This window comes from Filicampus tigris, chromosome 8 (assembly GCF_054856515.1).
Source record: "Filicampus tigris isolate MCC_2025a chromosome 8, RoL_Ftig_1.0, whole genome shotgun sequence".
Classification (NCBI taxonomy): Eukaryota; Metazoa; Chordata; class Actinopteri; order Syngnathiformes; family Syngnathidae; genus Filicampus; species Filicampus tigris.
The window spans coordinates 15092951-15107542 of NC_141224.1; the positions used below are offsets into that span (position 1 = coordinate 15092951).

The 14592-nt window shown below is 39.7% G+C and overlaps 1 protein-coding gene across 3 annotated transcripts; it reads left to right on the top strand.

Moving 5' to 3' along the window:
- The first annotated feature begins 831 nt into the window (after positions 1-831).
- Positions 832-14359, top strand: zfat (zinc finger and AT hook domain containing). 3 transcript variants are annotated; one of them, XM_086038936.1, is made up of 24 exons: positions 832-1041; positions 2976-3134; positions 3963-4112; positions 4195-4326; positions 4491-4598; positions 4678-4818; positions 4906-4979; positions 5448-5536; positions 5646-5714; positions 6114-6262; positions 6446-6537; positions 7925-8073; positions 8149-8998; positions 9096-9213; positions 9907-10139; positions 10481-10562; positions 10788-10901; positions 11229-11402; positions 11937-12025; positions 12358-12496; positions 12754-12857; positions 13629-13716; positions 13791-13897; positions 13979-14359. In XM_086038936.1, exons 1-24 carry the CDS (start codon positions 1029-1031, stop codon positions 14165-14167), a joined length of 3612 nt encoding a protein of 1203 aa, XP_085895062.1. In that variant the 5' UTR covers positions 832-1028; the 3' UTR covers positions 14168-14359. The 3 variants fall into 3 exon arrangements, with proteins under 3 accessions (XP_085895062.1, XP_085895063.1, XP_085895061.1); XM_086038935.1 differs by lacking the exon at positions 832-1041 and adding an exon at positions 1121-1649; XM_086038937.1 differs by lacking the exon at positions 2976-3134.
- Positions 14360-14592: the final 233 nt, after the last annotated feature.

Here is a 14592-nt window from a genome sequence, read left to right on the forward strand (position 1 = left end):
CAACAATAGAGGTCACGTTGACCTTTGCTTTCTCCTCAAAGAAAAGCAGATTGTCTTTTTATTTTATATTTGTAGGGGTGATTTATAGTAGTTCGACCTCTCAGCATGAACTGGACCTCGTCATGTTGGATGAGTTCCATGTTACCAAAGAGACACCCTGAAACTACAACAGCTTCACAAGATGTAGAATTGTAACAATTGTCTTAAATGTGCACACCAACCCAGTTTTATTGCTTATCATATGCAGAATCATGGAATGATTATTCTAGCCAACATTAGGCAATCTGGTCAGAGCTTGTAATTTTTCGTGAGCATTTGGAAGCTGTGTTCAGTTAAAGTGACAATTGTCTACCATTAAGTAATATTATCCAAAAATTATTGACTCTTTAAAAATAAACAAAGGACGTTGAGCGCCTTGGAACTGTCATGCAGCAGTTGTGAACATAATACACAAACAGCCCTCAGTCCCCTATCACTATAATTTGGTCCTATGATCTGTGATTTAATTATTTACATCCACAACCCTAGGGGTGTTTAACGGTACAGAATGGATGGATGTTACTACAGTACTGTCTATTAAAATATTTTAATGATTTTACCACTCAAATTAGAGGTGGAAAAGACAGAAAAACACTGGCAAAACAAATTTTCATTCTCATTATTTATTGTCATATGCAACACTTCACATTTTGAATATTCGCGTCGCATTTCTTATGAAAACGTTAGTGGGGTTGAATTAACTAGATTCGCACAGATTTTGAGAACGGTATGCGCGTACCCAATTGCAGATTTTGGACCAAACAGCAGTGTAGTCCTCCTCTAACAAGGAGGCGCTATAGGTTTAAGGAGCAACAAGCTCAATCTCCTTCCGCTGGATAGGAGGACATGTTTCACACATTCGTCAGAAATTTATTATATTCAAAGTAAAAATCAGACACTAAATTCTATTTTTGGAATAATACCCATTTTGTTTGTGCGTTATACTGGTTAATAAATTGCTACATTTTTCTTCGAAGACGTCAAAGAAAATGGAACTAACAGGTATGTATTTACGTTAGCTTTACGTCGAATATGTTAGTCGGTGCTTACTCTTAGGCCGAGTCGACGTAAACAAATGTGTGTTAATCAATGGTCGCTGTTTATTGAAAGCTTGTTCGGTACACGCGAATATTTCGCATGGCTTGCTCATTCCCCCTCGCTTCATACACGTTGAATGCTCTATTAGCTCACTAAGTTTGCAAGTTTTGAGACACCGCAACTGTCGTCGTTTGGCGGCGCGTGATAGCCAGTGATTGATGGCACTTGATGGCAGAGAAGAGTCCGCTTTTTACAAACAATGAGTCTACCTATCTTTCCGCTGGTTCAATGGCAACCACGATTTTTGCAAAAGCACAAGTGGGTTATAGAGACGTCTCATTAAATTTCACGGTTTAAAGTGGTTGATTGCTTTATTAAGATAAGGTGGTGCCGAAGGAAAGGAGACGCAGGAGGTGTATCACAATAGACGACCGAACATCTCTTAAGGGAAAACCACTAACTAAACGGACGTTGCAACCACAAAAAATAAATTTAAAAAAATCGTGTACCAACACATCCCTAAACTCTTAGTTCCATGGGGGAATCATTCCAGCATACATCACAATACCGCTGTAGGTAACCTCTATTTTGTGCACGCTGACTGCTGCTGTTGAGCTCAAGTTATGAATGGAGGAACACCACTTGGCTTTCACAAGCACTAAAAGCGTCACTGAATTGACATTTTGAACATTTAAACGATGTCCATGAAATCCGAATGGAGATCACCGATTATTGTGGGCTAGAGGGAAATTCTCCTTTAGAGTAAATCTAAAACAGAAATACAAAAACAAACACTGGATGTAATTCAAAGGCACAGTGGTGATAGTTGCTGAACTGTAAGTCTAACAAAATGAAATATGAGGGTCACCTCACAAAAAAAAAAACACATGGGACAACTTCCACTGCACCTGTTTGTTTGTGTTTCACCTGTAACTTTTCAGGAAGAATGAGGCATACATTCACGTGAAACACTCAGTTGTTTTGTCCATTTTGCCTTGATGAACTAATTGCAAGCTAGTTTTAAAATGTATTTCAATAATCCAAATCTAAATTAAAATGTGCTTAGTTCATATAATATACTGCCCTTGTATTATTTGTTGTAAGGTTGTACTGTAAGACTTCATGGATTCTTTTATACCAATAAAACATTTCCAATGGGATTGTAACAGTGTATGACATGAGCAGTGTAGTCTGAAACTTCCACCAAATAACAGTCATAGTTCAGAATCATGGGCAGCAGTGTACAGCTGGTCAGCACATCTGCCTTACAGAGCAGAGGTCTTGGGTTCTAATCCGTCCTCCGGCCTTCCTGTGTGTAGTTTGCATGTTTTTCCTGTGCCTGCGTGGGTTATCTCTGAGTACTCTTCCTCGCACATTCCAAAAACATGCATGGTGGGTTATCCCATAAGTGTAATTGTGAGTTTGGTGGTTGTTTGTCTATGTGTGCCCTGCGATTAGCGTGTAACCCGCCTACTGAACCAAGTCAGGTGGGATAGGCTCCAGCACGCCCGCGACCCTCGTGTGGATAAGCGGTTCAGATAATGGATGGGTGGAATTCAGAATCAGTAATAGTTTGGGGTTTGAATATCAGCTCTCGCTTTGCTGTGTGGAGCTTGCACTTTTCCCCTGTGCTTGTGTGGGTTTTCCATAGGTCCTCTGGATTTTCTCCAGCATTCCAAGAACATGCATGTTAGACTCTAACTTGCCGATAAATGTGAATCTGAGTGTAAATGAATGCTTGTTTGCCTTGGATTTGGCTGGTGTACTCCTAAAGTCAGCTGGGATAGCTGGAAACACTACCTGCAACCCAAATAAGTACCAGTGGTGTAGACAAAGAATGGCTGGAAAGTCAATTCTACCTGTATCTGTCTTCAAATCCCATTCTTTCTGTCCCCCAGCTGGTTCTGTGTTCATGTGTCGGCTCTGCAACCAGTTCTCTCCCAGTCACTCACTGCTACTTGACCATTGCTCCCAGCTGCATACGCTTCAGGAGCCTTATGAAGACATCATTGTTGCACTAAAGCCTCTTGCAGGAGTGCCCTTGGACACTCTAGCAGGTCAGATCAGGCTGATGTTAAACATTAAACATTGACATTTTCCGTAATAACAAATACCAAATAAACATGATCCCAATTGAACTGCCTTTTAGTTTTACTCTGAAACCAATGATTAAAATGAGCAAATGAGTGGTACCACTTAATATTCATATTGTAGAATTCCTTGCTGTGCAATATTCCTGGCTGATATTAGGAGTGGTTTAGTTACATTGTCTGCAGGGTGTCATTTATTAGTCAAAATATCAAACCAATTTCAGCAGTTAGTTATAAAATTAAAATTATACACACCCTTGCCAAACCGAGTAAACCTTCCAAGGCAAAGTATCAAGGCAAATTCTTGTTTGTGTGGTACGTTCTTGGCAATAAATGTTATTCACATTTTGTTTATGGCTGGAGCTACAAGAAAGTTGGAAATGACTTTAAGAAGCTGTGTCTGGGATTTAAATGAAAAATATTCACATTTTCCTTTTTTCTAATTTACTTTTACTACTTTTTTTACTACTGAAAATCCAAGATAAGTATTGAGAAAGTGCTCTCTTTGATTCTAGTCTATTCTAGAACATTCAAATCAATCATTTAGATCGTTAGATACAGTATGCCTGCCCTTTATATAACTGTATATGAATACAAATATTTGAAGAAAAAAGAATAAATAAATAATAATGATAATATTAAAGCTTTTAACATGTGTGTGACTAAGAGTCTTTTGCCATTTCTTTGTGCTATTTGTAGCTAAAAGATACCAATTTACCAAATAAAAATTCTCTTAAATTTAACTTAAATTTGACCATGAATAATTTGGGGCTTAATTTTATGTGTTCTGCACAGAGAGCTCAGTAAAGCGAAAACGAGGACGACCGAAAGGCTCCACCAACAAAGCTCTCACAGGTCGGAGGGATGGCAGAGAAGACTCCAAACAGTCTCCAGAAGACAAAGTACAAACACAAGATGGGCAGAAAGATCAAGTAGACAAACAAGGTAACGCACTAAATGGCAAGATGGATAGTATAGAAAGTAATGTATGCCTGTGCCAATTCCGATGTTTTTATCCCTCTGCTAGATAATGAAGACAGGATATCTGGGCTGAAATGCAAAGACTGCCATCGTTTGTTCAGCAACAGACGGCAGATCGTCAAACACATCTGCCTGAAAGCACAATATGAGGAAGAGGAAGATGAGGATGATGACACAGGTAAGGAAAAAAAATAATGAAATAGCGTCACTTAAAATTTTAAAATGTCACATCCAAGCAGCATTCGGTGTAAGGCCAAGGCAATCATGCAGAGAATTATTTCTTACTACTGTAAGAAAAAAAAAAAAAAAATTAAGTCACACTTATAATTTGCTGTCTTTCAGGAAGCATTTGCAGAGGTCCTGAGGATTCCGAAAATTTGGACCCTCTAGGACCAGATAACAAACAAAAGGAAGAAACCCCTAAAAGATTAGGGATGAAGAGAAGAAAGGGTAAACACTCCTTTAGGAAGAGTATTTTTCAAATTGTAGTCATGTTAAATCACGGCCTAGTCTTGTTCTCTGTGTGTAGGAATGAGGAATTTTCAGTGCAACAATAAAAGTCAAATGCTTTCTAATGGGGAAAGTCTCACCTCCAAAGAAGATGGACTTGCAACAGGAAACAAAAAAAGTGTTGTCAATGTTTTTCTCACTGAAGACGAATCCCTCCCAGGTCAGTCTTGTGTTTTGAATTGCTCTTTTATTTCTAGCAATGTGGGTGGGAGCACCCTTTTAATTTTGTAAACTCTTAATACCACAGGTGTTGTTAAAATGATTCCAGTAGAGAACATCTTTTCAGATTTGGAGCATGTACACGTTCTGGATGAGTCTCACGTGAGTCTGATTTTGTACTGTATGTATCTCCCACCACTACATGAGGAAATGTTTCCTTCCACATGCCATACGGGCTGGCTTTATAACTCACCCGATTCCAGAGAAGTTAAGTTGTATTATTATTTTATATTTCTTATCACTATGTGCACAATCTTTGAACTGTTATGACTCTCTTCATTACATTTGAATTGTACTTTTTTGGTTTGCTTTTTTAAATTTACCTGTTGCTTTTTTATTACTGCAGCATACTTGACTTTTAGTATTGCGTTCAGACTAATGACTATTTAACAGCTGTTGGGAAAATGAGAAAAACTCAAGCCGACAGTGTGTAATGATGGAAATATAATTATATTCGTAAAGCTATAAAGAAAAACAACAAGAAGAAAAACAATATGTACCATCATATTTCATTCTATGGCTGTGCCTCATACAAGTATGGGCATTCATTATTTTATTGGGGACATCCAGGTCACAGCAGTCTCTCAGGGTGAGCCAGCAGACATTGCAAGTCAGTCTGCAACCAGTGTTGAAGACTCCAAAGCAGAGCAGGGCCCAAGGTACTGAATCACACAATATATCTGCCAACATAAGAGAAATGGCTTTAAAGTGGAAGTATGAAAAAGTTACATGCAGCATTTGACATTTTCTACTCTACTCCAACTGTAGTTCTGACAATACAGAAACAACACCAGCAAAAGGCTTCCAGGAATATTCAATCAAGCAAGATATTCCAAAGTACTGTGAACCTGTATATTTATTTGCATGTATTATTTATATTTTAACATCCATTACTGAATTTGTAAGTCAACGTTACTGCTCGTATAATGTATGGACATGTTTCAAGACATAATGTTTTACCACTCTTAAGTGAATGATTTAATGAATCAATGATAAGTTGGGATATAATTCCACTTGAATATGGATTTGGTCACTGATGAGCGTTAATGCACAACTCAGGTTTTCGTGTCAAGGTGTCCCAATACATTTGTCCATGTAAACTTCTATTATCGTACATAAGTTTACAGTTACATTCATGAATAGATTAACAAAAGAGAAATAGCAGCATAAACGTCAATTTGTTGTTTGACACAACAGTGGTGGTCAACATGATAATGCACGTTTGTCTTTCCTCAGTGTACTTCCAAGCCAACTGAAGGTCTTTGGCTGCGAGGTCTGTAATAAAATCTTTAAGTTTCGACACTCGCTGATGTCCCACCTCAGGACGCACACCCAAGAGAAACCGTTCAAGTGTCCACACTGTGACTATGCGTCTGCCATCAAAGGTAAATCAACCCCTCTTTTTTTCTCCTACTACAAAGAACCTCAATATACCTTATGTATATTTGTCCTATACAGAAAATGCAATCATTGTATTGAATTCCCACTTTCAATTAGGAAAAAAAACATTGAACAAATCAATTCCTGTTATTTATTCAGTACATTTTCCCCCTTTTTTTTGTCTGAAGCCAACCTGAATGTTCACCTGAGGAAGCACACTGGAGAGAAATTCAGTTGCCAACAGTGTCCCTTCAAATGCCTCAACCCAGGACACCTCAAGGTCTGATTCAATATTTGTGCTCAAACAACAATACACGCAACAATACACAAGACACGCAAATCCACAGTTTTTTTTCCAACAATGCTCAATGTTGAATGACGTTTTAGCCTTAGCAATGTGGTTTGCCACCAAGTATAATGCTCTCAAGACACTTACATTTGTTGGCGGGCTTGGTGTGTGGGAATAACCTGTCGCGATAAATCCATAAGTTATATTTCATGTAGGCCTCCTGGTATTGTCTGTGAAATGCAACTTTATTTTTCTTCTTGGGCATGCAGTAGTTTCTTGTGTTTAATCCTCACTTGGCTTTCCCCATTGCAAAGAAACTTTCTAAATACGTTAACACATTTTTTTAAACTCTAATTTGCTATCTTTTGTGTTTAATATTAACATTATGTGACCAAGGCAATTTGTATCTTGACATACTTCAAGAGTCAGTCATCGACGGATGTAACGGAGGGAATTCGGCCACTTTTCAAAATAAAATATTTTTCAGCCTCGGATAATAATTAAATTGGAAGTGCTGCAAGTTTTTTCTTTCTTTCATCTGTGCGGCCACTGTGGCCCGGTGGTTGGGACCACTACCGTAGAACATGGATTAATATCGATATTTTACGGTAGTCAGATTTTTACTGAGTCCCCATAAAGTGCTGTAGTATGATGCATCAGTGGCAGCAGATTTTCAAAGTTTTTCTAAGCACTATATCAGTATATTGTCATAACCTGGCTCGATGGTCATGACAAACAATAGGAGGACATCAATCCATGCATCCATTATCCAATCCACTTATCCTCACATGGGTCGCGGGCGTGCTGGAGCCTATCCCAGCTGTCTTCGGGCAGCAGGCGGGAGACACCCTGAATTGGTTGCCAGCCAATCGCAGGGCACACAGAGACAAACATCCGCACTCACAATCACACCTAGGGGCAATTTAGAGAGTACAATCAACTTACCATGCATGTTTTTGGAATGTGGGAGGAAACCGGAGTACCCGGAGAAAACCCACGCAGGCACGGGGAGAAAATGCAAACCCCACACAGGGAGGCCGGAGCCGGGATCGAACCCACGACCCCTCAATTGTGAGGCGGACGTGCTAACCAGTCGACCACCGTGCCGCCCAATAGGAGGACACCGCTTTTGAAAACAAATCGAAGTAATTTAATATAACTGAAGGCAGGCACAACAGAAAATAACAACCAAAGAAACTGGGGTGGAGTGGAGTGGTCAGCCAGGTGTTCTGCATTTTTCTGATTGTCACTGATGACACAGCACCTCAGACAAAAGCAGAAGTTAGCAGCTGCAATAGCCCGGGTGTTACTCTCCACATGGGCGTCACAATATATACAGTATAAACGTACAAATGTGACGCTGCTGTTTTACTTTTAGGTCCACATTGAACGAGTTCACTTGAAGGTGAAGCAGCATTGCAGCTTCTGTCAAAAGAAGTACTCCGATGTGAAGAACTTGATCAAACATATCGAAAAGAGCCATAATTTAAGCGACCCGCTCATCCACAAGAGCTACCAACAACTGAGGTTTTATATACACCATGTCAATATTCCACATCATTCATTATAGCCACAGCTAACCTGTTTAATCTATTTGTCCAGGCTGAAAACTCGTCAGGGTCTCAGACAACTCCTCTACCACTGTCCCACCTGCAGCCGCTGCTTTAAGAACCAGACGGAACGCGAGCGCCACTTACTGGTCCACGGGCCTCAGCGGCCCTTCGCCTGCTTGCTCTGTGACCACGCCAGAACCAGCCTCGCCACCCTCGCCGCTCACGTCAGGAAGCACCCCTTCTTGTACGTGTGCTGCGCGTGTGAGAGGAAGTTTGTCAGCAGTCAGAGACTCAAGAGTCACCTCGCAGGGGATCACCCTGAGCTGGAGCAAGAGCAGGCATTCACAGAGTCCATTCAAAACAGCTTCTACCTGATGAACGGGGGAGAAGTCTTGTCGGTTGGTGAAGAAGGAGAGGGCAAAGAGGGACGTTCAAACATGGAGGTGTGCACAGAGGCGGGAGATGAGAGCAGGGAAGAGGTGATAAGAGCTGGCAAAGGTGTTGAGGAGTGGAGGGATGGTGGAGGTGATTCACAGGAAGCGGCAGCGCTGAAAATCGCGCAGCAAGAAAAGCAGGACATTGAATCTCAGGGTGAAAATGTGGAAGCAGAGTGGACAAGTGTAGGATGTACTCAAAAACTGGAAAGCAAAACTGCCCTGGAGGCGCAGAAGGACGTGTGTGTTGAGTCCTCGACAACGACACACACACGCAGACATTCTGTACATACCAATCAGCAAGGACACACTCCGTACTCGGAAGACACGGCCATGAACCCAAACAATCAGTTGGCTGCTGATAACGTATGCGCCATAAACACTCAAGTGACCAATCTTAGCCCACACATTCATGTGCCTTCAGCGCCTTCAGGGGAAAACATCCAAACTACACAATCAGAGAAGGTACATTTCTATTACTTGGTTTTATGTGACACTATTTTCCACATTACTTAAATTTCATAGACTACAATTGGTGAACTACATCACTTGTATCTTCCAGGACTTCCAACAGAGTGCATTCCAGCAGGTGTTGTCATCACTTCCCAAGACTCTTCTTGATATGGAGACTTTCCAGCGAATTAGGAAAATGTATGGAGACCTGGAGTGTCAATACTGTGGTGAGATGAGGCAACCACCTCCTGCTTTGATCTGCAGCAGAAATTCTACTCGAACCCTGATTAACCATGATAAACCTCCACTCGGATTGACAACAGTTTTTTACCATCATTGTAATTTGTAGCTATGCCATTTCCGGAAAAAAAAACATCTCCTGTTGCTGCTGAACCTAGACATTCATTCATAAATATAAGTAAATATATTATTATTATTAAAACCTGATGTGATAGAGAAAAAACAAGGTCAGCTTTGGAATCAGCACCCCAAAAAAATCATCTTGAAAAGTTTACTTGCATTTTTGATTAACATAAAATTGTAAAAATGTGTTGACCAGCTTTATTAAAATATACGTTAGTTCCCCTATTGTTAAATTAAAACACTTCTGATTGTGTTTCACAGCAGCAGTGTGCTACACAAAAGCGTGAAAAAGAAGCACAGAGTGAGACGTGAGCAATATTTTATTGAGTCACAATTGCGGGGGCCAGTTTAGCTTTGTTATTGTCACACATACCGTATGTAAGGTTCATTCACCACATACATATATGGAAGGAATCCTGATGTTCTATGACGACCATGATCATTTACAACCCTGCATTTTTTGTTGTCTTTTTGAATGTAGGAATTATGATACAATTCTTGTAATCCATCTCGGTAAATTGTTGTAATGGTCGAAATTGCTTTTGTGTTCCCCGTAGGGAAACTGTTCTGGTACAAAGTCCACTATAACGCCCATGTGCGCACACACACCAAGGAGCACCTGCACTACTGCTCAAAGTGTAACTACTCGTCCATCACCAAAAGCTCTTTAAAGAGGCACCTGATTCAGAAACACAGCGGCTTGCAGCTGCCATGTTCTAGTCCGGGATGTAAATACACCACACCTGACAAATACAAACTACAAGCCCATCAAAGGACTCATCAACAAGAGGTAACAAAGCATCCAGCTACATATTGCCAGTAGATCCCGGATCCCGTTACTGCCAGATATTAGGGGACACGTTCACATGTAACGCTCTGATTATATGCCTGAAGTTATTTTTATGTTTGCTTGTTTTTCCTGCAGTGGAATCATTATTTGCAAATTTGAGGCATTTAGGGTGTATACAACTGAATAGAAAGTAACTTTCATTGAGGTATTGACATTTTATTTTGGAACTCTCACACGAATGAAGCCTTGTTTGTCATTTTACAATTAAATTAGTATTTAATTTCCTGGTATCTTTTTTTTTATTTATTTATTATATGTCACTGTTTTTGCTTTGATTGCAGAGGAAGAGTGCACCCTGTCCCATCTGCAATCAAAGCTATCCAGAGCACAGACTAAAACGACACATCCGAATATCCCACCCTGGTAAAAGACACAAAAATATATCAACACAGATTCATAATCCATGGACAGTTTTAAGTCAAAAGAAATATTTCCAGTTGCAAAATGTAATTTGAAATAATTGAAGTTGTTGCTACTGTACTATGCTGTAACATCTGTAGACTTGCCAGTGCTGCATTCTAAATATTGGACTTTACTGGATCACTGGACTGGACTTATTGGAGCGTTGTTTGATTGTGTTTTGAGCAGATACATTACCAGTTAAAGGGCAGATGGTGAAGCGAGCAGAGAAGTGCCCATACTGCGACTCCTACTACCTCAAGAACAGCAATGAATTTCAGCAGCACATCTGGGCCCACCAAGGTAAGACGTCTCTCTACCTTTGACATCAATAAACCGATTGACTCGTGAAATCGTGAAATCACAAGGACAAATCTGATCAATAAAACATGTAAAATATCACTGTATTCTCCTGAAAATACACTTTTGTGTGGTCAAATATCAAGAATTCTTCCTTTTTCAAAGTTAATGCTTGGTTTCTGACACTTTAAAGAGAGCTATTATTTTAATTACTTCCAGTGTGTGCAATTTATTTTTGTGGATGTAATTTGCAATGGGCCAGACAAATCCTTGCATTCTGACTTGTTTTAGTTTGTTTGCACGCAAATGTAAATTTCATTTCCTTTGCAGGTGTGAAACCATTTGTCTGCAATATTTGTGACTATGCGAGCCGCAGCAGGAATAACTTGAAAAATCACATGAACCGACATAACAAGGAAAAATCTCAAATCTGTGACCTTTGCGGTAAAACGTTTAAATCCAAAGTGTCGTTGAAGACCCACAGACTGAGCCACACTGACCAAGGTATGTCGTACATTCCTCTTTATCACAGGTGTCAAACACATGGCCCGGGGTCCAGATCGGGCCCGCGACATCATTTTATGTGGCCCGCAAAGACAAATCATGTGTTGACTTGACATGTTTTTTTTTAAATTGTCTTCACTGTTAACACAACATATTCGGTATTTCAAGCATTTGTTACCAATCCTTCTTTTAATTAAAATCCAGTGAAAAATAGTTGAACAAACTATTTACTGGCTTCTGATTTCAAAACTAGTGATCCATCAATTAGTTGTGTATAAGGCATACATTTACACAGGTTTAAAGTCGTAACGGCCCTCCGAGCAAAATCAGAACTACGATGCGGCCCGCGACAAAAATGAATTTGACGCCCCTGCCCTTTATCAACGTGAATCCTTGGCCTGACTTAGACAAACATTTTCTTTCATTTAATACTTTGCTTAACATTGGTCAACATGTATTCTCAGGAATGTTTGATGAACGAGGCCACGCGCTTATTGATTTTTTTCCCTTTTTTTTTTTTTTTTTTTTATCAAGGGAAGCAGTTCAAGTGCTCAGAGTGTGACTTCAGTTCATTTTTCAAGGCTCCTTTGGTCAGACACATGGAGCAGCATGCTACATTTAAGGTTAGAATCATTTGTTGTCCCCAGTACGAAGGATTACCAAGGCTCTACTGCTTTTATAAGATGGCACGGATATTCAAGTCCATTCAAACAAACAGCAACCACAAGGTCCTTGAAGCAACAGAGCAAAAATTAAGGCATTAAAAAAAAAATCCACATTTATTACATCCGCATACAACTGTCATCATGGCTATTAATTATTTTTCATAAAAATTAAAAAATGTTAATTTAATGTTGCACCACAGACATAAAACTTTCCTGTGATTTTTCAATTCCTGCTCGACACAGATTTCATGTACAGTACTTTACCCATAACTTCCTTTGCTTGATTGTAGCCATTTCAATGTGCTCACTGCCTCTACTTCTGCAACACATCTGGCCCCCTGAAACGACACTACAAGACAAAACACCCAGACCAGGATTATCAAAATGTCAGAGAAGGTCTCTCAGATGCAGAGTATTCCACACAACAAGGTTTGAATTGAAGTTTCTGACTTTCCGTTCAGTGACAGGCAATTTTTTTTAAATCGTGGACTCTCAGCAGAAATGTGCTTTGTGACCTCCTGACATTCTCTAAGTGGCCAATTGCTCTTCTTTTAAAGTGTACAAGCTTAAAATATCATGACTCCCTTCATTCTCAAATTTCATCCATGCTTTTCTGTTCAGTTTTTACACAATACAAAAAGTGTTTCGAGAATAAATGTGTTGATTATGTCTCTGTCTATGTTTAGGAACCAAATGCCCTGAATGTAGTTTTGTTTATGGCACCAAATGGGAGCTGAATCGACACATGAAGAAGAAGCATGCATCAAAAGAGAAGGAATGCACCTGGGAGGTACAAACTCAACCATGATAGTCCTCAAGTTGTTACAGTGCGAGAGGTATTGATTTAACCCAATGTTTATTGCAGTTGTGGTATAAAACAGAGTACTGCATGTCATCATACTGAGAACTCTTTAAAATAGTTAAAGAGGAAGTCAAACCCCCCAAAATTTTTACAATCTTATGTTTTATGTAGACCCACTAGTCTAAACACAGCATTCTGATTAATATTACGTGTGTGGAATATGAGTTAGTAAAATCCAGCCGTTTTTGTCCATCCCAGGGGGCGGCCATTTTGCCACTTGATTTCGACCGAAAATGACATCACAGTTGCTCAGGGCTCGGGTAACAATCAATCATGGGTCAACTTCAGAAAACAGGTGAGCCGTGATTGGTCTTTACCTGAGCCCTGAGCAACTGTGATGTCATTTTTAGTTGACAGAAAGTGACAAAATGGTCGCTCCCTGAGATGGATGAAAATCGGTGAATCTTGCCACAATATTAATCAGAATGCATTGTTTAGACTAGTGGAGGAACGTAGAACATTATTGTTAAGAACATTTTGGGTTGACTTCATCTTTAACCCCTGTCATATAAAAAAGATAGTAACCAACATATTTCAAACAACTTTGAGCAACGTTAACTACAGTAATAACCACATTATTTTAATACTTCTTAGACATTATGAATTAAGGATGGTGTTTTTGACACATTTAAGATCAGATGAGAAAACTAAGGTTGATATTTTCAGTTGATGCTATTTTCTGTGTGAATCCATATTCAGGTGGAAGAGACAATAGAGAGCCAATATGTCCCTTTGGAGCAAGAAGAGGAGTTGACAGAAGAACATGTAGCTGCGCTACAAGACAATGGTGATAGTAGAACTACTCTGCAAGCAAAATAACAATTAAGTGGATTTTAAAAGTTTATGATTTTGTGTGCGCAGGGACTGATCATATTCTCCAGCAGTTTGTTGAGTTACGCTCAGAAACTCAGGACACCATCACATCTTTGGTTGCCATGGCTCCCGGCAGTGTTGCTGTGATTGAACAGGTGAATTCTATACTGTGTGACTCAGGGCGTTGCGGCCCTGAAATGTATGATGTTGATTTGGAGTCGTGGTGGCATTTGCAGGTGGCGCATGAGGAGGAGGTCGGCGACCACCAGCTGATGGTTGTGAACGCAGATGGGGAGCTTTGTGGGGAGCAGGTGATGATGGTGGAGGAGGGACATGAACTGGAGGCCCTAACGGTCCTCACTCAAGATGACAACACTCACCACTTTATTTTTTATGTAGAGGAACAGACTGTGGAAATTAACTAATAATGCTTACCTTTCATAGTACTCGTCAATATCTTTGAGTTATCCATAACCACATATTGGTTACTCTAACCCTATTACACATAAATAAAATACCAATAAGCCGTGCAGAATGAATTGTTCCACAGGTTAATAATTTATTATTGAATGTGCAATACTTGAATGCAACACCTTTTAATAAAACCCTCTGTTGTACTTGTTGGTGTGTCAAGGGGTTTCATTCATTAATTGTAATTGAATTGTTATTCACAATAAATGAATAATGTATTTAGCTGGAAAAGTCAAAAAAAGTGTATGCAGTATTTGCAAACTGTCACTTAATTCTACCTGAACATTTCATAAAGTTTGTCGCAAAGTGCATCTCAATAAATAAGAAGGTAGTTCTCTAATTCAGTAGTTCAATTCAAACAGTGAGTGCCATATATAGA